The 27,535-nt window shown below is 45.0% G+C and overlaps 1 protein-coding gene and 1 non-coding gene across 3 annotated transcripts; both read left to right on the top strand.

Annotated features, from left to right (window-relative positions):
• The first annotated feature begins 74 nt into the window (after positions 1-74).
• SNX5 (sorting nexin 5) lies at positions 75-24,541 on the top strand. 2 transcript variants are annotated; one of them, XM_065921272.1, is made up of 14 exons: positions 75-219; positions 467-548; positions 10,829-10,933; positions 11,871-11,981; positions 12,813-12,934; positions 14,090-14,213; positions 15,105-15,200; positions 16,360-16,465; positions 16,549-16,624; positions 17,560-17,599; positions 17,699-17,785; positions 19,666-19,825; positions 22,657-22,742; positions 23,808-24,541. In XM_065921272.1, the coding sequence occupies exons 2-14, from the start codon at positions 498-500 to the stop codon at positions 23,856-23,858; spliced, it is 1,215 nt and encodes a 404-aa protein (XP_065777344.1). In that variant the 5' UTR covers positions 75-219; positions 467-497; the 3' UTR covers positions 23,859-24,541. The 2 variants fall into 2 exon arrangements, with proteins under 2 accessions (XP_065777344.1, XP_065777343.1); XM_065921271.1 differs by lacking the exon at positions 75-219 and having other exon boundaries at positions 300-548.
• LOC136162305 (small nucleolar RNA SNORD17) lies at positions 6,229-6,464 on the top strand. Its single transcript, XR_010662108.1, has one exon. It is a non-coding gene; the product is annotated as a small nucleolar RNA SNORD17 (small nucleolar RNA).
• Positions 24,542-27,535: the final 2,994 nt, after the last annotated feature.

Genomic DNA, 27,535 nt, shown 5'->3' with positions numbered 1-27,535 from the left:
GCCGGGAGGGCGGGCGCCTCCAAATCGCGCCGTTTCTTTCTCGCGATATCTCGTTGACGTCAGAGCTTGTCGCCATATTGGGCTCTGGCTGAGTAATAAATTCCCCCGGCACAGGCGCGCGCGCTCTTTCTTGAGACGCGCCTCGGTATCAGAGTGTTTGGCTTCCGCGTCCCCAGGGCGGCCCTGCGGTTGGCGGCTTCCGCGTGGCCCGGAGCGAGGGTAGGCCCCCGCGTCGCTTCTTTGCCCGGCTCCAAGATGGACGGCAGCGGGGACGGGGGAGGCCGCCCTGGGGGAGCACGTGGGGGCGCCGCTCGCCTTTCCCGGGGCTGCTGGGACGGTGGCGGAATCTCGAGGCCTCCCGCAGCCGTCGGGCAGGGAGGCTGGCGGAGGCGGGGCCGCGGCCGCCCCTTCCCCTGAGAGGCGCCCCGGCGGCGGCGGCGGCCCAGCCTCTTCTCTCCTCGCACAGCCAGGCGGCCCCGCTCGAGACCCGCGTCGCCATGGCCGCGGTTCCCGAGGTGTTGCAGCAGCAGGAGGAGGACCGCAGCAAGGTGAGGCCCTGGCCTCGCTCGGGCTCCGAGCTGGGAGGCCCCGCCGGCCCTCTGGGCCCCACGCTCCTTCCCCGGGCCCCTAGGGGACCCCGCTGCCCTCCCTCCGCGCGGTCTGGGGCGCTCCCGCGGGACCCGGGCCGGGGGAGCACGCTGCGCCTTTGTGGTACACGGTTCTCCCACGGGGAGCCCGGCGGCGCACGTGAGACCCACTTTGCATGGTGCGACGGAGCTCCGAACCGCCCCCACCCCTCCAGAAATTCTGGGGAGATTCCGCCCAGGCCGAAGTCGGACCCGTGTCGCCTGCAACTTCACTAAGCGCTCAGTGCGCCGCTGTGGGACTTGTGTCATTGTATGAGGTTATCAAATAGCTGAAGTTTTCGCCCTTTAGACGTGTGTGGACGTTAAATTATCCTTCCCTGCCACCCGAATCTTTAGATCTAAAAGGTAACCAGTGCAATAAATGCGTGTCACCGTAGCCGATTAAAGATAGAATTAGGTCTCCGCTTTTATCGGTCCTGTCTCCAAAGCAACTTGCTTTGGAGAATACAGGGGTTGGTGTGAGCCACCGCGGTTTGTGCAGAACCGTCAACAGAAAAGTTTTTCTAATTGAAAATTGAAAAATGGTAATCTAGAAACTCGAGGTGCTCTCAGATTTTGTCTGGAAGGCATCGCTTTAGAAACCAAAGCACGTTTTTTGGTCCACAGGTCTTTGGAGAGAGACCTTTTCATCTAGTAGGTGGCGAACCTCCGTAGGGCTGCTGGGTTAGTTACTGAAAGTGTGAGGAGAGTGTTTTCGTTGGGGGGGGGGGGGGGGAGGTTTCTTTCTTTCAAAGCTGAAAGAAATTTTCTTTTTTCTCCCTAAAGCCGGAAGTGGGAACTTGAGAAGACTTTTGCTGGAAGATTCCAAAAGTAGTTTTCTCTCTAGAAAGAGATGGACTCATAGAAATTTTGATATCCCCCACCTTGCATCTCCTTTCTCGATCCAGAATTAGTTTTACACTGCTGTTTAAAACTTCACTCGACCTTTCTGTTTCTTAGTATTGTATAGCCCTGCTTGGTTTTAAGTACCTTTACCACCCTCCAGCACGACAGGATTGTGAAGGCTACTTCCTTCTGGTTTTAGTGACTACAGGAAAGGAATTATTTCCCCAGTTTTCTTTTAATTGCAGAAGTAAGGAAATAGGAAACTTAAATGTTACTCTTAACACGTAGCTTCATTTTTCTTTCTCATCTCTGATATTGGTCCTGTGATGTGGATTAAAATGGTTTTTTGAAGTGAAAGTTCAGGCTTGTTCGACTCTTTGACTCCATGGACTGTATAGTTCAAGGAATTCTCCAGGCCAGAATACTGGAGTGGATAGCCTTTACATTCTCCAGGGGCCCTTCCCAACCCAGGGATTGAACCCAGGTCTCCGTTGCAGGCAGATTCTTTATCAACTGAGCTCTTGAGGTTTTAAAGAAACCAACATTAAGATGGTTTTTAATGTTCATCAAAAAAGGGAGTTCCAAATGGGACAAGAGTGAAATAGGAGGACAGATCTTGGGCAGACAGTTATATTGCTGTAATACAGCTTTATTAGTTAGCTGAAAAGCTTTGCTTTTTTGCTGAAAATATTAGAAGTTCAGACTTGCCGATTGTCTGCTTAGGGATTTCCATGAGAGATAGGGATTCTTCGAGGTTGGCCCACTGATAAGGCAGGGAGCATAGTTGATCTCGAGGATTTTTAATCCATCTATGCAACTTTTTGGCTTGCAAGACAGGAGAATTGGCCTGTATCCAGTAGCCTGGTGCTTCCATTTAGTGGTATCCTTTTGAGCTGACGGTGTTGATTTGTCCCCGTCCCCAGAAAGCAGTTGCATGATTAATTTGGTTTTTAACTAATCCGGTACTGATGGGAAAGATTGTGTTATGGTCCTTTGGGGACCATAAAAAAAAGATTTAGAAAAGTAAGGTTTTGCCAAGTCTAGCCCTTGAAACAAACAGTTAACTAAAACTTTGATACCATTAGGTTCATCTCCAAGATGAATTAGTGCAGTACTGAGGTGCTGGCGCCACCCCCCCCCCCCCAAAAAAAAAAAAACCACATACTGGCTGGATCAACATCCTAAGGTGTCTGTAGTTTTTAATGGTTTGGGGGGAAAATTGGGTTAGGTAGAACCTTGTTCCCCTAAGGTGTCCAGTCATTTGCATGTTCTCCAGGTCTCCTGTTCACCTCAAGGTGAACATCACACTTAAGTTCCCACCCACAGACTCATTGTGTGTCTGTTGTGGTCCTGTGAGTCTCGCCAACCTGTGGCAAATGGAGTGTGGGTCCTGATTGTCTCCAGGGGTATTTTTTGATTAGTGAACTGAAGTCAATGTGCCAGTGTACACAGAAGCTTTGTAAGCCCACTCCCCACCGCAGCCTAGCCTTGTTACTTTCACCTTAACTTTTCACTAGTTGGTTACCTGGGCTTTGGATGGTGTTTTCCTTTTCAGAACCAGTCATTAATGTTTTACCTGCTACTGCTCTGGTTTGTCTTACGACCAACCTAGATAGCATATTAAAAAGCAGAGACATTACTTTGCCTACAAAGGTCTGTCTAGTCAAGGCTATGGTTTTTCCAGTGGTCATGTATGGATGTTAGAGTTGAACTGTTAAGAAAGCTGAGTGCCAAAGAATTGATGCTTTTGAACTGTGCTGTTGACTCTTGAGAGTCCCTAGGACTGCAAGGAGATCCAAACAGTCCATCCTAAAGGAGATCAGTCCTGGGTATTCACTGGAAGGACTGTGCTGAAGCTGAAACTCCAATCCTTTGGCCATCTCATGCAAAGAGTTGACTCATTGGAAAAGACCCTGATGCTGGGAGGGATTGGGGGCAGGAGGAGAAGGGGATGACAGAGGATGAGATGGCTGGATGGCATCACCGACTCGATGCGCATGAGTTTGAGTAAACTCTGGGAGTTGGTGATGGACAGGGAGGCCTGGTGTACTGCGATTCACGGGGTCATAAAGAGTCGGACCCGACTGAGCGACTGAACTGAACTGAACATGTGTGGATGTTGTCTGTAGGGACACCACTCTACCAGCCTAGATGGAGAGACCTATAACTTATTACAGGGACAACCTGAATTTTCACCAATACTGCAAAGTCCAGAGTAACTTATTGTTGTGGGCTGAAGTTTTCCACTGTGTTTATGACATGACTTTAAATTCGAGAAGTATGACTTCTCAAGAGTTGCCCACGCCTTAGTTCTGGATCAGCAACTTGCACAGAGTGTCTTAAGATCTCCCTTTGTGAATACTACCGTGACAGATCACAATCTGCCCACTTGATCTGCTGTGGGAAGAAATGGCCCAGGGGAGATTATGAGGGAATTTTTTGGATTCTGAGATCTTAAGTTCTTTGGTATGAGACCTAGTAAGAGACTAAGATCTAATAATTTAGAGCTTCAGCTTGAACCAGTGTTTCTTAATCTGAGCACTACTAACAGACATTTTGGGCTTCCTTAGTGGCCATCAAAAATAAATGCAGACATTGTCAAATGTCTCTTGGTTGAGAATCCCCAGTTTAGACTTTCTAAGATGGTATGATGGGGTAGGTCAGTTTATGTTAGAGGCTAATCTTTTTTTTTTTTTTTTTTTGAGGCTAATCTTTAGTGTGCCAGTTTGTTTCTAGTTTTTTTCAGATGTTTGATAAATTCTAAAGAAACAGCATAAAACATAAGCATTGTTGACTGTCTTTGACATTGATAGAATTAGCCTTCACCCAGTATTGAGGAACCTGATCGAAAGATGGTAAAGGGTTCCGGGTAGTGGAGGGTTACAAAGGCTGCTGCGCTTACCGTGTTGGAGTTCACCGGCCACTTTGGACAGTGGAAACGAGGCTCTGATGCCAAAGTGGTGCGGGGCAGAACTGAAGTTGAGTGAGACTGTGCTGCAGGGTAGAACATGGTTTAAAAGCCTGCTTTTTAAATATGTTGCTCTCTGTTGTCCTGATTGCTTGAGGAAATTAGGATATAGTTCTGTAGGTCAGCAGTACCGTTGACCAGTGGTGAAAGGCACATGCAGTGAACTTAGGTAGTATTTACGGAAACAACATTTCAGTGAACCCAGCTTTATAGAGGGAAGGGATGGTGGGGCATCTTGTCTTGCATGAATAGCAGATTTGTTTTTTATGGGTCTAAATTGAGAAGTATCTTCACATTACTGTGAGAAACTTGCTCCTTCTACCCCCACCCGAAAAGGATACTTCACCCCCAACACCTGTATGTTTTCTGATTAGCCATTGAGTTGCTTCTTTAAAAAAAAAAAAGATTACTTGTGTATTTTAGCTGCCCAGTTGCCTGACTAGGGATGGAACTTGTGCGCGTCACACACGCCCCCACCCCCGCAGTGGGTAGGGCAGTCTCAGTCACTGGACCATTAGGGAAGTCCCCACGGAGTAACTCTTAAGAAGAGATTTCCCCCCTCTAAAAGGGGAAAGTGGAATTTCTCAACTGTCTCGTACCCCAAAGGCAAAACATAATTACATAGGTAAGAGTGAAAGTGCAAGAGCAACTGACCTTCAGTACAGACATTGGGTCCTTGACTTGACTTCCCCTCTTTTTACACATTTGGTGTAAATTGTTCAGACACTGATACATGCTCTGGAGAGAGAACTACTTTTCTCAATGGTTGCTTATGTTAACCTGTGGTATGTGTTTTCTGTCAGAGAGTTTATGGTTTACTTGTTTCTGAGGGGTAGCTCCACAAGCCCTTGGGTCTAGTTATTTAGTGCCTGTGATATGGGGCATAAATGCAAATTTTGCCAGCCCTGTCCTCAAGAGCAGGACATAAAGAGCTTGGATGTTGTGCTGGGGGGTGCCAGGTAGCTGGTGAGTGATAAAATGAGGTTAAAACACTTATATCTGAAAGATCTGGGAAGTGTGGTACCTTTACTAAACACAAGAATCCCACCAGGAACAGGCAGCCTTCTCTTCTCTCTGTTGTCTTTTGTGTCTCAAACTCAGAAGACACAATCCTAAGCTCAGGCAGCTCTGTCCGTGTTGCTGAGTAACCTTTGTTGGTGGTAAAGGTAAGTTTTTTTTCTCAAACTTTTCTCTTTGATCTTAGGTTGAACATAAAAGAAGACTGCTTTGTAGTAAAGAGTTGTGGACTTGATAGAGTGGGAACTTTTGGTAGGGAGACTTTATGAGATCAAATAGTAGGTGAAGTGAAGGTCATTCAGTTGTGTCAGACTCTTTGTGACCCCATGGACTATACAGTCCATGTCGTTCTCCAGGCCAGAATACTGGAGTGGGTAGCCTATCCCTTCTCCAGTGGATCTTCCCAACTTGGGACTCGAACCCGGGTCTCTTGCATTGCAGGCAATACTACAGTTGAGCTATCTGGGAAGCAGTAGATGAAGCACTTTAGCTGTAAAAGGAAGAAACTAGTCTCTCTCTGTGTGTGTGTATACGCACGTGTGTGGCAGCTACATCTGTAGCAGTGGTATGTTGATTCTCAATGGAATTTCTGTGCTAGGCGATGTTTATAGATCTTGTAGTTCAACCTTTCACCTTGTGAACTCTTGAAAATAATCCAGATATCTTGTAATTAGATGGATTTCTCAATGAATTTCATTTTAGCCAGTGATTCATCTTAATCTCTTTTTGGTTCCATGTTGGCATCTGATTAGCTCTTGGACTTGCAGCCTTGTGAAATGATGATTCAGTTTATCCATTCGCTGAGTGCGCTGCACTGACCTTCTTCCAAGCCCGGGTTCCTGTTCTAGGAACTCTGGGTTACGTGGTTGCCAAACGCCCTGCAGTCTGCTGTGTTCTACTGTGGACGGCTTGTGTGTTGGTGGACTACTGGTGAGAATGGCTGGTGTCAGCAGGGATGGGTCCTCGCGGGCTCATCTCACCAAGATGAGTGGTGGAAATCTGATCACTTGCTGCAGCTCTTTACCTAGTTTTTCATTAGTGACTTTCCATAGCTGTTATGTTTGTGAGTAGACAGATCTCGAAGTCTTTGGTTCTGTGTTCCTTGAAGACTGAGGTACAATGTTGGCAGGGCTGGAATTACAGGGAGGGGAGAGACAATAGTGGAGGGAGGAAATAAACCACAGATACAGTGCTACTTGGAAGGGCAGAGCTCTTCTGTTGCTCACAGTTCAGTTTTTCCATGTACTGGTGCTCCAGGGGTAAGCTGGCATAGAACACAGACAGGTTTCCATTAGCTTCAGGGCAGAAGAACTTGAACCATAAAGAAAAATTCAGAGAAAGATATGATACTAGAATTTCTTACAGAACACTTCCTTCCTGTGAGGTGAAACAGTAGCAGAGTAATGTAGGTTTCATAAGTATGCATCATGTTAATCTGCTTTCAGAAATTGCTGCAAATCCAGTAATTTGGATTTTCTGCAACAGAGCGTTTTTGGATTTCCTTACTGAAGCTTATTGGACTGGGCATGGCATCCCTCCCTTTCCAGGGGAAATAATGGCTCCATGCTGCTTACAAACCATGGGTTATCTGTGGTTTTGGTCCTGTCCCCGGTAGGGGTCTTGGGTATGTTAGGCAGTCAGGTGAAGGGAAAGCAAAGGAACATCCTTTGGAGAGCATCCGTTTGATGGGAAGAACCTGGTGTAGCTGTGCTTTCTGCTCTGGGACTAGAGACAGGAGAGGCACTTAAATGTGAAAGGCAGGCTTTTCCTCTGCCTGTGCAATTTCCATGTAATGTTCATGTTAAGCTGGAAATACCGGGGCTGGCATATTCAATTTCTTGCATGTATACAAAACTGGTTAGATTTAAGTAATGTTCAGCTAGACCCCATTCTAGCAGATGAGAGTCACAGTGAAGATGGTTTCTTCCTATTGTGGCTTGTCATTTGGCCATATGGCAGTAGTGTAAACGAGTCTGTAGCCAGTGGTAACATTTATTATACTTATATCTTCACTGAAAGTTCTGAATATCTGAATCTAGCTTTGTGTGTTGTCCAGCCATAGAGGTACTCTTTGCCATCTCTGAACCGCTTCACCTTTTGAAGAGGGGGTTTTGCAGATGGTGTTAACTTAGCCTTGTACCAAAGTGAGTCGAGTGCGAGATCTGGACCCCTAAGTGTCCTTAGCAGCTCATAACTCTGCACACCATCCTTTGGCCAGTGTCAGGTGCCCCAGCGCTGATGAACAGGGGAGGGAGTGCATGGGGGTTTGGTTTTAGTTTTTCTCCTTTTCAAGTTCTCTTATCAAGCATTCATATTCCCTTTCTGGGGGGTTGCGAGGCATATGAGATCTTGATTCCCTGACTAAGGAGCACGTCTGCACACCCCATAGTGGAAGCACCAACTGGTACCACTGGGCCACCAGGGAGGCCCCCCAGATTTCTTAAAACAGTGGAAGTTTTGTTTTCCAAATGAAGAAATGCTTGTTTACTCCCTGTTCTGTTCCCAGATCACTGTGGTCCTTACTGTAAAGGTTAATGTGAGAAGTATTCTGGGGCCTGAAATTCCACCTAAAACTTGGTATGTGATGCAGTGGTTTCTGTAAAAATCTGCAAAAGAAAGTCTTTTTAAACTTGCCTTCCACATAGAGTAAATATGTGATAAATTTGGTTCTCACAAGTAGCCTAAGGGAATGAGAAAATTAACAGGCCTAATGGTTCTGAAGCCCCCCTTCACACGGTGGCCTACAGGGCTGAGGCAGCCCTGGGATGCTTGCTGAAACCAGGGGATGGGTGGTGGGTAGGGGCTTTAGCAGGGACTGTGGCATGGGACTGTCAGAGCAGAAAAAGGAGTGCTGAGCTTTTAATCATGCTGGATACTTCCGGAGTGAGGATACAGTACTGACTTAGAAGCTTGAAACATTTCACAACTTTTTACTTCTTTGTGATTTATCTCTTCCTTGTCTGGAGAGCTACAGTACAAGGAAGTTTGTTAATGACTTGTGAATAGGGGCCATTTTTGAGTTGGTGAGGGTTTGCCTACTCAGAATTTTGCACCTAACTTTTTTCAGGGAATTCCTTAAGGCCCAAATGTAAACTTTTTGTGTTAATCTGTTTTTTTTTTTTAAATTGTTGATTGTTTTATTTGTGGGAGAAGGGTGTTATATCATGTTTGGGGTGAGATTGTTCAGACTCCCTTCCTGGGGTGATGACAGCTAGTGAAGAAGCTGGGTGCTTGATGATGTCTTGTTAGGGTGCAGTCTTTCCAAGCTCGGGTGGGTTTTGTTAATTCTTTTGTGTCCTTGTCACACTATCTTACACTAAAGAATGAAATACCTTTTGCTGACCAGAAAGGAAAACAGGAAAACAGTGAAAAGTCTGGGGTTACCTGTGAGATTGGAGGTGTGGGAACAGGGCCGACCTCAGCGTCCACCTGTGAAGCGCATTGCAGGTTTGGCTCCTGCTGTGATGAGCCCGTGTTCATCCGCCTGGGTGCTCCAGCCCTAATTCCAGAGGCAGTGCAGTGGTGCCTGCTGGCTCATGGGGCTTGGCACTTAGATGCAGTTGTCAGCATGTCCAGAAATTGAGAGGAAGCCAGGATTTGTGACCTCTTCAGGCAGCAGAGTTTCAGGAAACATGGCTCTTGTTGCTGAGCTCAGGGAAATGCTCCTTAGTCCTGGCCCTCGGTCTGCCCCACCTTTCTTTCCACCATTAACCAGACCAGCTTTATTCATGTACTGATTCTGACACATAGAAACGAAAGATCAGGTGGGTGGCCAATACTCTGCAGTCAGACTGTTGCGAGTTGTGTGTGTGTTGTGAGGTCTTTCTGAATGCTGTATTTCCCCAGTCATGAATTATCAGGAGGGAGGTTTTATCAGAAATGTATCAAGAGCCAGAGCCGCAGCTCTGAAGTGAAGTATCCCTGACCTTGAAGCTTTATCTTTGTTTGCAGAGATTTCATAAATGGACATGTGAAAATTAAGCCAAACAAGCAAATATTTCATAGGCGTCATCAAGAATTTATTTGAAATATGTGTTTAGGTTGACATGGCAGGAACTGTTAAGTATGTTGTGGTCTCAAAAATACCTGATGTTAAAATGAAGTTCTGGTGGGAAGAACATGAGGCTTAATTCTAGCTAGGAAAGCTGTTGTTATAAGGCTAATTCTGGCTATTGCAATCAAAATTTTTTTCTTAGTCACAGTGCTGAAGAAAAACGGGACATACTGACTCTTCCTGAGATACTACAAAGAAGTAAGAAGTAATCCTATGCGTTTTTAAAAAAATCTGTTTAATCTTTTTATACCCGGTGGAACCAATTTTTCTGTCTTTGGTGGTTTTATTTTGAAGAAAAGAATTCAGAGGGAAATACTTGGGATTCCCTGTTCCCTCATCTTCTTAGGTCCAGTCTCCACTTGGCATCTCCATCTTGCTGTGTTCAGTAACTGAGTGTCCTGGCAGCCTCACTTCAGCTCTAGCTTACAGTTGTGGGCCTGGGGAGGGGTGAGATGCTTAATCCATGCAATTTCTCATCTGACAGGCCTTCAGATCCACTGTCAGCCTATCTCTCTTAAGAATGAAAGAATTTACCATATTTTAGATTCAGTAGGAATTTCTTTCTTTTTTTCTTTTAAGGGAAACCATTTAGCCACTTTTTCCCCCAGTAATCCATTTCTTTAAAGAATTCTTTTAAAACTGGCAAAATTGGAGTTGAGTGTTATTTTCCTCTTGAATTTCCAGCTCACAAAAATCAGTTATTTTTGTTTCCATGGTAGTGCTCACCCTTCTGCTTTATTTATATGGAATCACAGTGGAATTCTGATAGTTTATGCCTTTGTTGGTTTTTACAGTTCATCTCCTGTTCTAGATCTCTCATCTCCTTGAGACAGTCCTTAAATATACGTAGGTCCCCTCTGGAGTGGATTTTTCTCTCCATCCAAGACCTCATACCACATGACTGTTCTTTGTACCTTCTGTCTCTAGGTTATTCCAGCCTCTAACTTTTAACACCCCTTGACTGTTTTTGTAATTTGGGCACGTATGTAGGAAGTTCACGATTTCATTTTTATCTATTTGAAGCCTTCTTAGTACAGTTCTTTAAGTTTTTGGTTAAATGTATTTTTCACACAAAGTATGTAATATACATGATATTAGAATCATATAGTTGCTTTGCTTGGGTTATAGGAATTCACTGTACCCACTCATGCACTTAAGAGCAGTTGTCCCCACAGTTGCAAATAGATACCTCAACTGACTTTGTTCTAAATGGTCATGGATAGATTGCTAAAAGTTATTACTAGCTCCCCATTTTTGGATGGATGCTTTTTAGGACTAAAGTGGACTTGTGACTAATAGCTAAAAATTGTATTTCAGCTGAGATCTGTGTCAGTGGACCTGAATGTTGATCCCTCGCTTCAGATTGACATACCTGATGCACTCAGTGAGAGAGATAAAGTCAAATTTACAGTGCACACCAAGGTAAGTGACAGAATGACTTCAGTAATGAAAACAGTGCCAGATTACATCTCTGCTACAGTGGGTGTGAGCTAAAGCACTCCTGAGTGAGGCCCCTCCTCACTCACTCTCATCAGATACCTGCTCCTGTTACAGCCCTCTGCTCTGTGGGGGAGCCTTGGGCCCCACTGCTGGTGTGAGTGTGGCTTGTGTTCTGCCTGGGAAGCTCACCAGTCCTGCGCAGCTCCACCTTTGTTTCTAATTTGCATGCGTGGCAAGTGCTTGCTTTTCCCATCTTTGCTCAGTTCTTGGCCATCACCCAACCTATTATGATTTAAGACTTTTTCTCCTGAGTTTTAAAAATTTTATTTTCAAGTGTAACTGATTTACCATGTGTTAATTCTCCACGTTTCTAATTTGACAAAAGCACTATGCCAGTCTGAAAACTACAGGAAGTTTAACTTCCCAGAGCCTTTTCAGGAACATTTTTAGCCTCCTTTCTCCTTCTATGCTAGTTAAGTGTACTCAGTGCTTGTCTTATTCCAGGCAGTGTTTTAAAAAGGGGTTGCATGGACCTGATTTTCTGGACATGATTTCCATTATGATGTTTTCTGATGGCCATCTTACAGGTGAGGGACTGAGGTACAGGTCTAGATAAGGTAAGTGGTGGAGGCACAGTCTGAGGCAGGATGTTTGGAAGGAGAGCTCTTTGCGGGTGCCTCCCATCTGAGTCGACCTGAAAGGTGGAGCTGTGTGACTAGAATTCCTTGAAGAACACGTTGAATCTTATCTCTGACTTTCCTAGTGGTAGGGAGGTCATGTGTTGCCACTTTGTTCTTTATTATTAGATCTCTTAAAAACCGGATGATTTGTTGTGCATTTTTCCCATTGTGCACTACATGAAACCCAAACCACTTTTCAGAAAATGGTAGTTAACTGTCACTTTGTCTTTTCTTTACAGACCACACTGCCCACGTTTCAGAACCCAGAGTTTTCTGTTACAAGGCAACATGAAGACTTTGTGTGGCTACATGACACTCTTATTGAAACTACAGACTACGCTGGGCTTATTGTAAGTGCATTTTGAATAATCAGATAATTATCGAAGCCAGTTTCTAATACCTTGCTATTCATTTTGTTTTGAGAGATTTACCCACATTGTATAGTGGGTTGTGAAAATAGTCTGAGTTCATCTGTCAACTAGCGTATATGTTCGCTGTTAACTGGTAAAGTCTAAAGTAAGTGAAAACAGTGTTTAGAAGCACAGTCTTACAGTCCACAATCTAAGAGGGCAAGCAGCTCCGTGGTGTAACGTCTTGTCTCCTTTTGGGTGTGGCGTTTCCTTTCAGCCATCAAGTTGAATTGATTCCTGGTGGTGGTGGTGGTTGGTGTGTGTAGTCTGCTGAGAAGGCAGTTGTCTTTGTGCTCAGCTGTGGAGAGTTGATGCCTGGCTACAGAAAGACACTTAGCTGATTTTAAAGGACAGAGAAATGTGGCTTGATCTGCCAGGCCAAGAATCTGTCCAAATAGTTAAAACAAAATCAGAACTGAAGCTTATGTTTAAGAATGTTCATGCAAAATTAGAATCTTTTGTCCTGGAATAAAAAAATTCCTTGTAAGTCCAGAGGTTAATACTTCATTGGTTTCATTTTAGCACTGGTTGTAATATATAAATTAGATAGTTGCAGCAGAATATACAGTTTGCCTTATAAATTGTTCAGTTATTAACTGAACAGATGTCAAAGTGAGTGCCCAGTTATAGGAAGGACCCTTCTCTTTTAAATGGCCAAAAGGAACGAGGGTGAGAGAAAGTACAGTTGACTTTCAGAGTGCCCCCTCCCCTGCCTCTTGAGGGTGGGGGTGGGCTGGGAGGGTGCTCAGGAAGTCAGTGCGTTGCCCGCAGATCCCGCCAGCGCCCACCAAGCCCGACTTCGATGGCCCTCGAGAGAAGATGCAGAAGCTGGGAGAGGGTGAAGGGTCGATGACCAAAGAAGAGTTTGCCAAGATGAAGCAGGAGCTAGAAGCGTAAGTGGCTTTCCTCGATGGGGCCCTGTCTTCTGAGGAGAAAAATGATGAGAATCTGACAGCTAAGTTTTTCAAGTGTAGCAGTTAATGAATTGCATGACTACTGTCAATGAGTTGCATGGGGGTGTGGGGACCTGGTCTTTAGACGATTCCCTGGTGATACTTGGAGAAGGAAATGACAACCCACGCCAGTATTCTTGCTTGGAGAATCCCATGGACAGAGGAGGCCTGGCAGGCTACAGTCCATGGGGTTGCAAGAGTCGGACATGACTTAGCACCTGAACCACCTGGTGATACTGGACAGACTAATTTTTCTTTTGTAAACCATGCTAGTCATGGAATGTTGGTCTGGCAAAATGAAGAACTAAACCTTTGACTGTAATGTACAAAAAGCTTTCTTCCCTGACATTTGTTTACTGGAAATACAGTTGAAACTAGATTGTAGCAAGTGCTGTTAATAAGGAACCATTCTAACAATGGCTACATTGATGGCTTGAAAGAAGTCCAGGTCTGCAAGAAGCTTACTTTAATCTGATTGTAATTCTTTCAAACAAAAATGGATTCTTTATGCATAGTTGAAGGAAGGTTTGCACGAGCTATCCTCCTGCTCCTTCCTCTTGCCCTTCCTCTATTCATCGGGGTCCATTTTAGCAGTTCTTGCCAATATGCTGCCCCAGACCCAGGTGAGCTAGGCCCGGGCTCACACTCCTGCCAGGCCTGCCTGGGCAGCTCTGAGGACAGAGCACCAGACTTGCAGACTTGGTTTCCTGCTGTTGAGCGTGGAGTGTGTAGGTTGAGATAAAGCCACTTTGTAATTTCTCATAGTTCCCAGCTTTGTTAGACTCCTCGCTGTGTACATGGCTGCAAAATTAAAGGCCTGTCATGGTTTTGAAGAAGCCATTGTTGTGTGCTGTAATTGCACGTGGGTTTGGGCTTCACAGACGTGTCCATCAACTCTGGTTATGTCACTTCCCCTTCCATGGCTATTTCACAGATTCCAAAATGAGAGCTGCCTCGTTACCTAACTGGATACTGAATTATACCAGGCTGCTTGGGTCCAGTTCAGGTGTTGTGTGTAGCTGTAGGACAGCACGGTGGTGTCCGGGAGTGGTACTTGGCGGTGAGCTGAGCTGAGCCTTATGCCTTGTATTGCAGTGAGTACCTTGCTGTCTTCAAGAAGACTGTGTCTTCACACGAAGTCTTTCTTCAACGGCTCTCTTCTCACCCTGTTCTCAGTAAAGACCGCAACTTCCATGTTTTTTTGGAATATGATCAAGATGTAAGTCATTTTAATTCCATTTCCACAATCTAATTGCAGTGTACAAAAAAATACATATTTTCTGAAAAATTGACTTTCAAAGTTGGATTTCTTATCAATACAATGGAAACCTTTCTTAGCCCCCACCCCCCCCTCACTGCCTCCCACAGGGCAGTAAGTCCAGTGTTTAAAAAACGTTGCATGCAAAGATTTTGACACTTTTCCCCCTCAGTTAGTTTTGGGATTATTTGAAAGTTGATCCACATTCATTTTTTTCATTGAAAGGAGACATGGCTGCCTTAAAAGAATACATTCTTTTTCTTATATACGAGGCAGTCACTGACTTACACATTTCCTCATAGTCTTCTAACCAGTGAATAATAGTATAACAACAATTCTACCCAGAATTTAAGGACAGTAAGCCTTGATGCCTAGATAGTTTTTCAAAATATCTCCTGAGTCATAGAATTTGCAAGAGACTCTGGTTCAATCCCTGAGCCAGGAAGATCCCCCAGAGTAAAGGATGGTAGCCCACTTAAGTATCTTGCTTGGAAAATTCCATGGACAGGGGAAGCTGGTGGGCTAGAGTCCATGGGGTCAAAAAAAGTCAGACATGACTGAGTGCGCGCGCGCGCGCACACACACACACGCACACACACACACGCACACACACACACACACACACACACACACACACACACACGACTTGATACATAGTTTTTCTAAATACCTCTTGAGTCAGAATTAATCACCTGTCCTTAGGTTTAGTTGTTTTGTCTGATAATTTAGATGTGGTTACGATGGGGTTAAAGGTGTCTTGTGTGTGCTTATACTAGTGAACAGTTACTTGGGGTGTGTTCAGAACTCGATGGAAAATATATGTACCGTTAACTATTTTTAATTTCTTTTCAGCTAAGCGTCAGGCGGAAAAATACCAAAGAGATGTTCGGTGGCTTTTTTAAAAGTGTGGTGAAAAGTGCTGATGAAGTTCTTTTTTCAGGAGTTAAGGTAAGTGGTCTTTAGCTGTTTAAGAAAATTCTCTCTGTGTGAATAGGTGACCTTTTCTTTCTTCAGAATAGGTATTTGTGAAACAAATGGTATTAGCCTCTCAAGAATGGAAGTATTTTCAAGTTTTGGTTATTTTTATCAACTTACTGAACTTTCGCTCATTTTCCCAAAATATCTGTTCTTTCCCAGGAGAAGGGATGAGCGCCTCACTCTTCAGTTTTCGTTGTCTCCTTTTCTGTAAGGAAATGATACTCAGTTATTCGTAAAAAAATAAGCCATGTGACCAGTCTTTGGTGCTGTCTCCACAGCTGCACTGTCCCCGTAGCCCCAGCCTTGTGTGGAGTTGAGCACCTGACCAGTGCGGTGCCTTGGTGTAATTAAGGGCATATTTTGTCTACACACTGGATTTGTAGGCCTTTGGTAATGAAGAAAACAAAAAATGAGAAGTAATTTTACCTGTTTCTTTTTATACTGTGACTACTAAGTAGAAAGTTCTAAGTGGCTTGTTTGGCTCACTTTATTTCTGTTGGACTGTGCTGTTCTGGCACATAAATAGATGTCCCAAGTTTCTCAGTAGCATCCTAGGTGTGGTTTATTTCTTTGCTCCTCAGTTACTGTCTGGTGTCTGACTTTGCCACTTGTGGTCTTGAGTAAGGAGACTAGGATGTGGGTAACGCAGGCCCAGTCAGAAGTTTGGAAGCGCTCGGGCTGTCTCCGGATGGCGGTGAAGGTTTGAAGTGGGGCCTTCGGCATCCCTGGTCAGTGCCCCCAGATGCCAGTATTGCGTCCCAGGCCATGTTTCAGAAATGCAGGTGTCTGAGGCAAGGTAGCAACCCACCTGGCCGGACCACCACTTTGGAATTTTGGAATTGCTGCTGGAGGTCAGCAAGCTTTACTGGGCTGTGCTAAATGGCTCTTCAAAATGGTTCTCTTGATGTTTCTTGCCAGCCTTTCACTTTTCGCTAATCCCTGATGTGAAATGTTAATTTAAAAAATTATTTAAATTTCCCTGGTCCTTAGAGGGCATTTCTTATGCCCAAGCTTATTTTTTTGTTTGTTTGTTTTTCCCAATTATTTTCAAGCTTATTTTTAAAATATAAAATACATATTCATATGTAGAAGTTTTGTTTCTTTGAAACTTTTTTTCCTTCCCTTTTAGGAGGTAGATGACTTTTTTGAGCAAGAGAAGACTTTCCTCATCAACTATTACAACAGGATCAAGGATTCCTGTGCAAAGGCTGACAGGATGACCAGATCTCATAAAAGTAAGTGCACTCACCCACTAGCCCCCTACCTCTGCTCAAGTGCCAGCTCTGTTCACATGAAAGGACTGTCCTTGTTCCCACAGGTGTCGCAGACGATTATATCCACACCGCAGCCTGCTTGCATAGCCTGGCTTTAGAGGAGCCTACAGTCATCAAGAAGTAAGTTTTCCTTGGGAGACATTTTCTCTCATCCCTTAATTGAAAACTGTTATGCAGTTAAGAATATAATGAATAAGAGCTGCATGGTTCAGTTCTGTCTTGAGTACAAGCTCATCGAGGGTGGATGGTCTCCAGCATGCGTTTTATACACCCTCCAAACAGGAGTACTTCTAAGCCGTCAGCTTCAGGTAGGGAATTCAGGGCACTTCTGTACCAAGTGTGGTAGCTGTTGTCTGTGTCGTGTGTTTGTTGTTGTTGTTAATTTTTGACTGCTCTGGGGCTATTCTCATTATGGTGCATGGACTTTCTGTTGTGGAGCTCAGAGCTCTAGGCATGCAGCCTCAGTAGTTGTGGTACACGGGCTTGGTTTCCCTTTCACAGCTTGTGGAATCCTGCCAGACCAGGGATTGTCTCCTGTGTTGGCAGGCAGATTTCTATCACCTGAACCACCGGGTGGTTTGATTAGTTTGATTTGGAGTTGTCAGTGAGGGAGGTTTTTTAGCGTCTCCATTCAGGTTATTTCTGGTATGAGATGGTACAGTTGGCCCCCTCCATATCCATCTGCATCTGCAAACTAGAAGAAACTGCAGATAGAAAAACATTTTTTAGAAAGTTCCAAAAAGTGAAACTTGAATTTGCTGCACATCAGCTATTATTTGCATAGCATTTACATTGTGCTTAAAACTGTTTGCATCCCTTTACATTTTATCATGCACAGGAAGTAATCTAGAGATGATTTAACATATATAAGAGGGTGTGCGTGTATTATATATATCAGGGGCTGGAGCATCTGTGGATTCTAGGGTCCACGAAAGGTGTGGCTGGGTTCTAGAGCCAACACCCAGCTGTTACCATGGAATGACTGTTGTACTAGGCTTGGTCTAGTGGGTGGTAGTATATTTAAGACCTTAAGTCAGAATCATGTATATTTGCAGGTACCTGTTGAAGGTGGCTGAGCTGTTTGAAAAACTTAGGGTAAGGATTTTTACGTTAGTCTTCATAGTATATATTTTATAATCTAGATTTCTGCTTACATGATGGTGGCCTTTTTTTTTTTTTTTTTTTTTTTAACAGAAAGTGGAGAGTCGAGTCTCCTCAGATGAAGACCTGAAGCTGACGGAGCTCCTGCGCTACTACATGCTCAACATAGAGGCTGCCAAGGTGAGGGCTTCTCCCGAACCAGGCCTGGTGGTGAAAGTGTGTTCTCTGGGTTAGAAATTAAGGGAGATGGGTATTTGTTAGCATCATTCATGTAAGTTATATCACCCTAAATAAAGAAGTAAACTGAGGCAAGCGCCAGTTTATTCAGGAAGAGCAGAGGAATTGTATGCCGCATGGGAAGCCACAGGAGATTTCATTGAAGGTCTGGAGTGGGCTGTATTTTGGGGCAAGGAGTACAAAGACAAAAGAGTCTGGGAAAGCATGTCATTGGCATGAGGGCGCTGGTCCTGAGCAGAAGCTCATTGGCTAGGCGCTCGGTGCTCGGAAGGGGAAATCAGGCTGGGTCTTCTGTGCGTCAGGTATTTGTGGAAGTTAGTCTCTCGGTTCCTACATTCTATTCTGAGGGTGCATGATCCCCCCGGGTCCATCTTCGATTGAGATCTTCTCAGTGACGTGCCTCCTTAGGTCTGATACCAAGTCCTTAGTGTGTGTTCTTCAGGGGCCTAGAGCAGGAGGGCTGGTTTCAATAAGAGTTTGGGGAGTTAATATGCTGCTGGATGGGGGCATAAGTGGACATACACCTAAGGGGCTCTTTCTGAGGCAGGAAAGGCTTTGGGGTTTGTTATCTTTTATTGAATTGTAGTTGTCACTGCATCCTTTGAGTCATGAAGCATTGCTTAACCAAAAGCAAGATGAAGTGTAAGCAGAGTGATTGAAATGGAATGCACATTCTTCACTGTCTACACTGTCCTGACGACATGTTTAAATTATTTTTATGTCATTGTCTTTCATTCACTAAGTCATGTCCAACTCTTTGCGACCCCATGAACTGCAGCACACCAGATTTCCCTGTTCTTCACTATCTCAAATTTGTCTGTTGCTCAAACTCATGTCCATTGAGTCGGTGATGCCATCCAACCATCTTATCCTGTTGCCGCCTTCTCCTGTCCCCAGTCTTTCCCAGCATCCGGGTCTTTTCCATTGAGTTGGTTGTTTGCATCAGGTGACCAAAGTATTGGAGCTTCAGCATCAGTCCTTCCAGTGAATATTCAGGGTTGATTTCCTTTAGAATTGACTGGTTTGATCTCCTTGCTGTCCACCGGACTCTCAAGAGTCTTCTCCAGCGCCACAGTTAGTATCAATTCTTTGGCTCTCAGTCTTCTTTATGGTCCAACTCTCAAATCTATACATGACTGCTGGAAAAATCATGGCAAAGTGGTGTCTCTGTTTTTTAATATGCTAAGTTCATCATAGCTTTTCTTCTACGGAGCAAGTATGTTTTAATTTTGTGTCTGTAGTGATTTTGGAGCCCAAGAAAACAAAATTTGTCAGTGTTTCTCCACTTTTTCCCCATCTGTTTGCCATGAAGTGCTGGGAACTGGATGCCATGATTTTTTTTTTTTTTAAATGAGTTTTAAGCTAACTTTTCCCCTTTCTTTCACTCTCATCAAGAGACTCTAGTTACTCTTCACTTTCTGCCATTAGAGTGGTATTATTATCTGCATATCTGAGGTTGTTATGATTTTTATATGAAATATACTAAATTAGGCAGCATAAATTTTAAGCTAATGGGAAAAGGTCATCAGGAAGTAGAAATTCTTTCCCCCATAGTTTAGTTTTATTTTAAGCGATTAGTCTTTTGACATGTTTTCTTTTGGGAAATAACCCTGTGGTCATCACTGTTTGGTTCCTTCTCTTGATGCATGTTGAGATCTTAAGGAGTGGGAGTACATGAGGTGGCTGCCGTCTGACCTTTCAGGCAGTAAACCAAGGTACTTGTCTGGTTCTTAGAGACTTTAGATGGTCTTCCTGTTCTGTTCTAGAGATTTTTCAGTGTAGGTTTAACTACCATGTATCATGTCTATCGATTTTCCTTCTAGGATCTCTTATACCGACGCACCAAAGCCCTCATCGACTATGAGAATTCAAACAAAGCTCTGGATAAGGCCCGGTTAAAGAGCAAAGATGTCAAGCTGGCCGAGGCACACCAGCAGGAATGCTGCCAGAAGTTTGAACAGCTCTCTGAATCTGCAAAAGAAGGTGAGTGAGGCCGCTTCTTTCTTTTTTGTTACCTTTTTAAAAAATACTTTTATTTGCTCTGTCAGATCATCATTGCAGGATGTGAGATAATTTTGTTGCTGTGATGGACTCTAGTTGTGGCACGTTGGATAGCTTCGTTGCTTCTTGGCACATGGGATCCTTGTTCCCTGACCAGGGATCAAACTCATACTCCCACTATTGCAGTGCCGATTCTTAACCCACTGGATCTCCAGGAAAGTCCCTACTTGCACTTTTTATTAGGAAACAATTTAAAAAGTTTACAGAGAGAAGTTGTCCAAATGGTGCAGAGGATGCCCACATGTCCTCTGTCACCTGCACACGTTCATGTGTTCCTGCTTGTGTAATTTTATAAACACATCTGAGTGTTTTTTTTTTTTTTTAACTGCTTAAGATTAAGTTATATCCTTCTTAGTTGTTTTATCTGTAAAAACTTGGCTATGTTTCTGCAGTACAGTTACCAATGTGGGTTGTATTTAGTTTTCGCTCTAAAATCTCCCTTAATCTGGAAGGAACACATCTCAGGTTTAGTTTCTTTTTTTTTTTTAATCACATTTGTCTTTTGGAAGACCGATTTCTTTTTGCAAATATTAATAGATGTCCGTCACTTTTGTTTGGTCTATCTCCTCACGATTGGATCCTGGATGCTGTGTAGTTGTGTCCTTTCGAGGGCATCATATTTGAGGATATGTTGTGTCCATCTTCCCCTCATATCTGTGTGTTTTGATGACACAGTCAGGGGGTTGTCCACTGTGTACTTGACTTTTTTTTCTGTGAGCAAGCTGATGAACGGACTGTAGGAGACAGTGTGAGAGCAGGCATCGCCCTTCCTCCCTGGATGTAGCCAAAGGCAGTTGTCTCTCCTCCACTCCAGCCCTCCTTTTCCAGGTCAGCTTTCAGTGCTGCCTATCCTTTATTAACACAAGCTTTCCCTTCTCTCCCTTCCTTTTTTAAAATCATTTTTACTAGAATTCTGGATTCCTATTTTCCAGAAGTTTAAAATTTTTTCAGTGTATTAAGCTATTTTGGTGTTTATAGTGTCTGGAGTGAGCCCATGGCATGGCTTTAAGCTGGCGTGTCCTATGACACCCCATATTTTTGAGCGTTTTGATACTCTGCTTTAGTCTTAGACTTCTACTCCAGCCCTGAAAATCACCATTTCTTCCAGGAGCCCATATTGAGTACTCTGTGTGCCCATTGTTTCTGGGGTGCTTCTGCTCCTGGACCCTTCCACTGACAGTGAGGAAGTGTCAGGGTGTGTGCATACACACCTACTCCTCAGGGATCATGAATCCATGATAGTGACTCAATTCTGGTCCATCTCCAGGGCTCTTTCTTGCCCTCTACCATTCCAGGATAATGGGATTTTTAAAATTATTTAGGACTTCCCTGGTGATCCAGTGGTTAAGACGCAACACTTCTAATGCAGGGGGCATAGGTTCAATCCCTGGTCAGGAAACTTAGATTCCACATGCCAAAAATAAGATAAAATATAGTTTTATAACTTTATTGGGAGATGGCATACCATTTCCATTAAACATGAGTGTAGTAGGTAGTCTTTTACATAGGGGATCTCAACTGCCGTGAAGCTCTTAGGGGCTGTGGAACATACCAGAGCAAAAGTTGAAGACTGTGGTCTTACAGAATATGAATGTGCATTATAGTGGATTCTGTACTTGAGTCATCCTCAAGACACCCTCCCCCTTCAAAACTCTAGGTTTCCGTGTGAAATGCATATCATCATAAGACTGTTATCTCAGAATGTTCCGCTCCTCCGTGGTTCTGAAGTCTTAGTGGATCTGGAGGGTTCTCCTTTTTTTAGCTGAGTCTGGCCAGGACTATGGGACCCTCCCTGGAAGGGACTGGGCTCCTCTGTGCAGAATCTCTGCTCATGGCCTGTGGACATGCCCATGTGGCTGCCCTTGGGATTCTTTTAGAGAGGCACCTCTTCCTTACTGCCCTGTACTTAAAGTAAAATTTTAGCTTTAAAAAAAAGTAGCTAATTTAGATGTATAAGGAAAAAGACTTCAAAGCTACCACATTGAAATCTCAGGTAATTATATAGACCAGAGTTAGTGGCTTTGATAATTTTGGTGTTTTTCTTAAAATAGTGCCAATTTAGCACGAACTTTGTTGCGGAAGGTTTGTGCCGGTGGCATTTGATAAGCCTGGGTGTGCTGCCTGTAGAAGTGCAGTGTGCTGTCGGATGCCAAGATGGGTGGCTCTTGGCCTCACGGCCCCAGGGTGAGGCTCTCAAGTCGTGGCTGACTAGATGGGAGCTGTTGAACAAGCACAGCACCGCGGGCAGGCGTCCTGGGAGACGGATGGGTGGTTCTGGAGGGGAGGAGGAGAGCTTATTATGACATCCCACATGACCAGCCTGATAATATCTGAACTACTGTCATTAATATCAGTATATATGTTTGAGTTTTTACGTGGCTCTTAACATGACATTTCTTTTCTACTCAGTGCTGTGTAGGTAAGGTTCGAGAGGGTGAGTTTGCTTCTCAGACCCTCAGCACCCGCTGAGGCTGAGGGGAATTTGATCAAAGGAAGTTTAAAATAACCCATAAAAAGACCCTTGCTGCAAGCCTGCAATCTTGGAGGGGAAAGGCCAAGCAGCTCAGCTCAGGGAACCCTGAGGTATTTCAGGAGCGGTTTCCATGTCAGGTGTGTGTCCCGATGGCAGAGAGAAGTGAAAGGTGAGGTGTAGTGGGAACCAGAGCTCTAGAGATCATTTTGTTTGTGAAAATGAGGTATGGAAGTTAAAGATGGAAATTGCTCAGTTTTTCTTGGTAAACTTTGTTTTGTAGAGCTAATCAATTTCAAACGGAAGAGAGTGGCAGCGTTTAGGAAGAATCTAATTGAAATGTCTGAACTGGAAATAAAGCATGCCAGGGTAAGTCTTAATCTTCACATAAGTCAGCTTTGGAGGGCGTTTTTCAAATTAACTTCGCAATTCACTATTCCAGTATGTCATGCAGTTGGGGCTGGCTTTGTGGTCTTAATCCCCTGTGGGTGGATGGGAGCCAGTTGATGGAGTATTTTTTTCCACTGCAAACCAAAAATCTGAAATGTAGTCTTGATGAAAAGCTGCTTTGTGAGAAGAGCAGTCTTGGTGGCAGTTACCCTGCTTCTCTCCTGACGCCCTGTGGGCCATGCTGTGGAGGGCTTGTCCTAGTAATTTGTTAGCAGCCATCGTAGCAATTGAAAGCTCAAGTTTGCCAATTTGCTAACTTCAGGTTTCTGATACTAATTCCTTTTTGGTTTAAAAAGGAGGGCAAACGTCCTTCTGGATGTGATGTGTGTAGGGTAATTTAGCCCAGAAGAGATGGAGAGCAGTGGCTCTCAGTGCTTCAGGGTTTTCTGCCCACGCCCAGAGCTCTTTGGGCGGTTCCCGGGTCAGTATCACTACTCATCCGCACTGGTTAAAGCAGGGAGTCTGGACAATTTGTGTGTGTTTTGAATTCCTTTATTTTGATCACAACAGAGATGTTTCCTCACTTGGTTCTTTAAATCCTACCATATCTGACCTTCTAAATTGGAGTTTTAAAAGTATCATTTGTGTGTCATTTATACATAATGTTCTGAGTATTCTGTTATGTGAATTCCTTTAAAGTGAGAACTTTGTAAAACATATCCTGCTAAGTCCTATGTGAATATTTATCATTTATAATCTCACCCACAACTGTTTTTAGCAACTTTTTATCCAGTCTTTCCAAGGCCTTTGACCTCTCATATCACGTGTAGGTTCAGCCACATCAGTGGGATTGGCATGGCTGCAGTGGGAGCAGACCTGGGGTGGTGGTGCTGACTGAGGGCAGTGACCGGCGCGAGGGGACTTGTGGTTCAGGTGTTACTGCATGAAAAACAAGCACCAGCCCAGATGTCTGTGGGTCTGAGGCCTGACTCAGGTGACTTGGAGGTGGGAGGCCTGGAGCATTCACTGGATTCCTTTTTCCAGAACAACGTGTCGCTCCTGCAAAGCTGCATCGACCTGTTCAAGAACAACTGAGTGAAGGACTGAATGTGAAGAAAGCCAGCATCACTTGCACTCAAATCATTACCACAGAAGATTTGATTTCTCTTGACTTCAGCTTAAAATTATGTGAATACGTATTTTGATTTCTAAAGATCTTAACACTTAACCATGTTGGTTTAAAAATATTTCTATTGCATGCTCCTTGGACATAACTAATCTTGATGGCAGTTAATACCTCAGTGGGTAGAATCTTTAAGTACTGGGTTCTCCTCTAATTTGTAGTGATGAAGAAAGGGTGCGGAATCACGTGCCTTCTGGAGCAAATGTAATCAGCAGGGGCCCCACACATGTTTCAAGTTTCATGTGCCCGGGTCACTGTAATTTAGAGTAGGTGCCTGTTAATAGCAGATGAGTCAGCTACTTGTTACAGGTAACAGACATTCCATCCCTTTGTCGAGTGATTTTCCCCTTTCTTACTCTCACGGATTGGTAGTCACCTTCAGTTGTTTGTACTATAACAAGAGCAAGAAAAATATCATATCTTTATATATACCCTTTGCAACTCCATTTTTGTAGCTGGGATACAAATATTTGTGGGGAGAGGCTTATCTTGAGGGTATAAGAACAAGTAATGTGAACCCCTCCCTTCCTGGTGGGGGTGCAGTATGTGTGTGCTTGGACTTTTTATAAAGCATCCAATAAAATAATCGATGCTTTCCTGTCTGGAGTGATTCTGGGGGGAAACAGGCCCAGTGCGCTGAGGCTGCAGCCCAGCTTTGGGGTGGTGGGATAGCTGCCTGGCTCTGTCTTGGCCTCTCTTCTCATTCTTACATTCAGGGAACAGGCCTGTTCATAAGGGTCCATTTGCCCCATCGTCCATCACTGAGCCTTGAGGTGGTATCCACCAGATTTCCAAGTTTTATTACATCTTTTATAATTATTTGAAAGATATACTTTGAGACTGTAAAAAAGTTCACCCATCCCACTGCTTTTAGCAGTCTTAATCAGTTGTAACTGGTGTGGGGGTTGCAAAATATTGGTTTTGAACAAATGTTAAACTGATGTTGAAGTCTTGTCTTCCCAACCAGTTAAGTAACTAAAATTTACTCAACAGGCCTGGACAGTTGTTCTGCTCTCTTGTTGATTTAAACAGTCTGGGTTCCTAACCGTGTCTCTGTCTTGCTCACCTGGCGGCCCGGTAACCAACACTCGCCCCAGCCACAGTAGCACAGGTGTGTTTGGGGTTGCACCTGGACCCAGGAGTTGTGGCTGCTGGCCCACCTTGCATCAGGGCTTGAGGGGGGCACTTGGTTTGGACAGCATGGCCGGGTGTGGTAAAGGTGGCTGGGATACTGGAGACCAAGTTCTGCACATGCTTAGTGGCTCAGGGGGCTCCCCTTCTGAGCCAGCCAGGTCTGTAGTGCAGCAGGGCTTTAAACTAGGTGCCCCTTAGGGTCGTGTGCTTGTGTTTACCTTCTGATCATGATCTTGCTGGTCCTGAAGCTCCATGGGGTTCTGAGTGGGTGGGGGCATTTTTAGTCCTATCGCCTCATGTCTGTCAGTGGAGCCATCACTGCCTTTCTGCAAACATGGGCTCTTCCCCAGGGGCCAGGTGAACTGGGCTCCAAAAGGACAGGCTCCCCTGTCCCCACACACTTTAGCATGAGTAGACCTGTTGAAGCAGAGCGAAGTGATTCCTTACTGCCATTCAAAAGGTGTTCACTTTCTGTTTATAATCTTTATTTCTGACTACTAGAAAGGAATTCAATCTATAAACTAGGAAGGAGAAATCCTCAATCATATTGCATCCCATGAAAGTCAGTTACTGAATGTTTCTGATTTCCCCTCTACCTATGTGTGTAGTTGTTGGTATTTTACAGAAAACTATCCAGGGCTTGGTCTCTGGAGCCTCTGGAGTCCAGAAGCCTGAACACTTCTGCATCTTTTTGTCCGGACTGTCAGTCCCACCAGAAAGGGCAGGACCCCCTGCAGTGTGGAGGAGGTGAGGGTGGGCCACACACACACACAACCCCACCCCGGCTCCAGCAGCTGCCTTCTCCATGCTGCAAAGGCTTCACTTAGATGGAAAGATTTAGCACAGCCATTTTAGGAGGATTTTAATTTTAATTGGGTCTTACTTTCATGCTTTACAAAACCTCTTTTTAAAGCTTGTTAAATTGTGAGACCTGTAATCTTGGGAAAAGAGAGCCCGTAATCCCAACCCACAGCCACTTCATCCTACACCTGCCTTTCAGCTCTTGAATTAATTCATGTGGTGCACCCTCAGCCTAAGGAGGGTTTTTAGCATCAGTTAAATGGGTGGGGGTTTTGAGGGGGTCAGGAAAGACGCCTTGTTTTTTAACTACCATGTTGCAGACTTTTCATTTTGGTAGAGTTTGAAGATGGGTGGAAATGATGTGTCTGAAGCCTGGTGTGCTGCAGTCCCTGGGGTCGCAAAGAGTCGGACACTCTGCACTGCAGGTCACGGGAGGGGACTCTTCCCTGCTCTGAGACCTAAAACCAGGCGAGATTCCCAAGCAGCAAGTTAAAACCCTGCTCGGTTTAGGCTAGGACCAGTTTTTCCCAGATTCAGGCTTAATATGCTAATTCCTGGCCTAGTGATGGAATGCCCAGCTCCCCACTGGCCTGGCCTGCCGGGGAAGGGAGGTGCCTGCAGACAGCTGAGCGAGTCACTCAGGGGTGAGTTACTCATCTCTGCTCTGGGCGGTTGATTCTATCATCAACCTTTTCAGTCTCTCTAGCAGGCATGTGGCCAGGCATGGACTTAGGGGCAGGAGTGGGAGGAAGAAGAACCCAGGAAGAGGCCTCTCAGGACCAGGGGAGACGCCCACTGAACACCCACAGGCAGGGGCTGGATGAAGTCCATTTGTTCCGGGAAGCTGCCCTGGCCCAGAAAGCGGCAAGTCTGGGTGGATTTTTCCAGAAGGAAACTGCTGTGAAGCCCGTGGGGCTTGCACAAGTGTTTCTCATTTGTGTCTTCAGTCCTCTGGAGCTGTCTGCACTGTCCACAGAGCGCTTGTCCCGCAGAGCGGGGCTGGGACAGAGTCAGGGCCCCAGACAGGCCAGTGTGGGCAAGCTGAGGAGGGCAGCAGGGGTCAGGACTGTCGGGAAGCCCCTGCGTCACCAGAACTTTCAGCCTGAGTTCACTCTGGCCACGTCTGATCGTGACCCTCTGTCTACAAAAGACCCTTCTGATGCGACATAAAGGCCCAGTCCTCACAACTGCAAAGCCCCACCTGATTTGCAGACGATGCCCTGAGGTGATTTGCTCCCAAGGCATCCATACCCCACATGTGCTTCTGTAATGGGACTGCCCGGCCCAGGAGTCTGATCTCCCCTCGAATCCAGGCTGGCTTTGGTGACATGTTTGTAATCCATGGGATGGGACAAAGTGGCCCTGTGGATGGGTGGGGGTGGAACCTCCCTGCAGGGAGAGGAGGAAACCTTGCTCTCTGCTCTCTCTGGTCTCTCCCAGGGTCGGTCGGTCTGTCTCTCCAGCTGCAGTGCTGGGAGAAGCCAAGCCATGTGCAGGAGGGGCCAGCTGAGCCCAGCCTTGAAGCCCTCCTGGCCCGGGAGCCAGGCAGGTGAATGAAGGAATCTCCAGACCAATAGGACCCTATGATGGATGGGAAGGTTCTGTGTGGTCCAGAGGAGTGGACATCACGTGGTAGCTCTGGCTCAGAGCTACT

This window comes from Muntiacus reevesi, chromosome 2 (genome assembly GCF_963930625.1).
Source record: "Muntiacus reevesi chromosome 2, mMunRee1.1, whole genome shotgun sequence".
Classification (NCBI taxonomy): Eukaryota; Metazoa; Chordata; class Mammalia; order Artiodactyla; family Cervidae; genus Muntiacus; species Muntiacus reevesi.
The sequence above is the reverse complement of the archived record's forward strand: the minus strand, read 5'-3'. Positions and strand labels throughout refer to the sequence as shown.

Excerpts from the sequence above, each read along its gene's own strand:
- SNX5 (XM_065921272.1), top strand. The coding sequence starts at position 498 with ATGGCCGCGGTTCCCGAGGTGTTGCAGCAGCAGGAGGAGGACCGCAGC. Across the intron at positions 12,935-14,089 it reads ATGAAGCAGGAGCTAGAAGC|TGAGTACCTTGCTGTCTTCA; the intron begins GTAAGTGGCTTT and ends CTTGTATTGCAG. Across the intron at positions 16,466-16,548 it reads GATGACCAGATCTCATAAAA|GTGTCGCAGACGATTATATC; the intron begins GTAAGTGCACTC and ends TTGTTCCCACAG.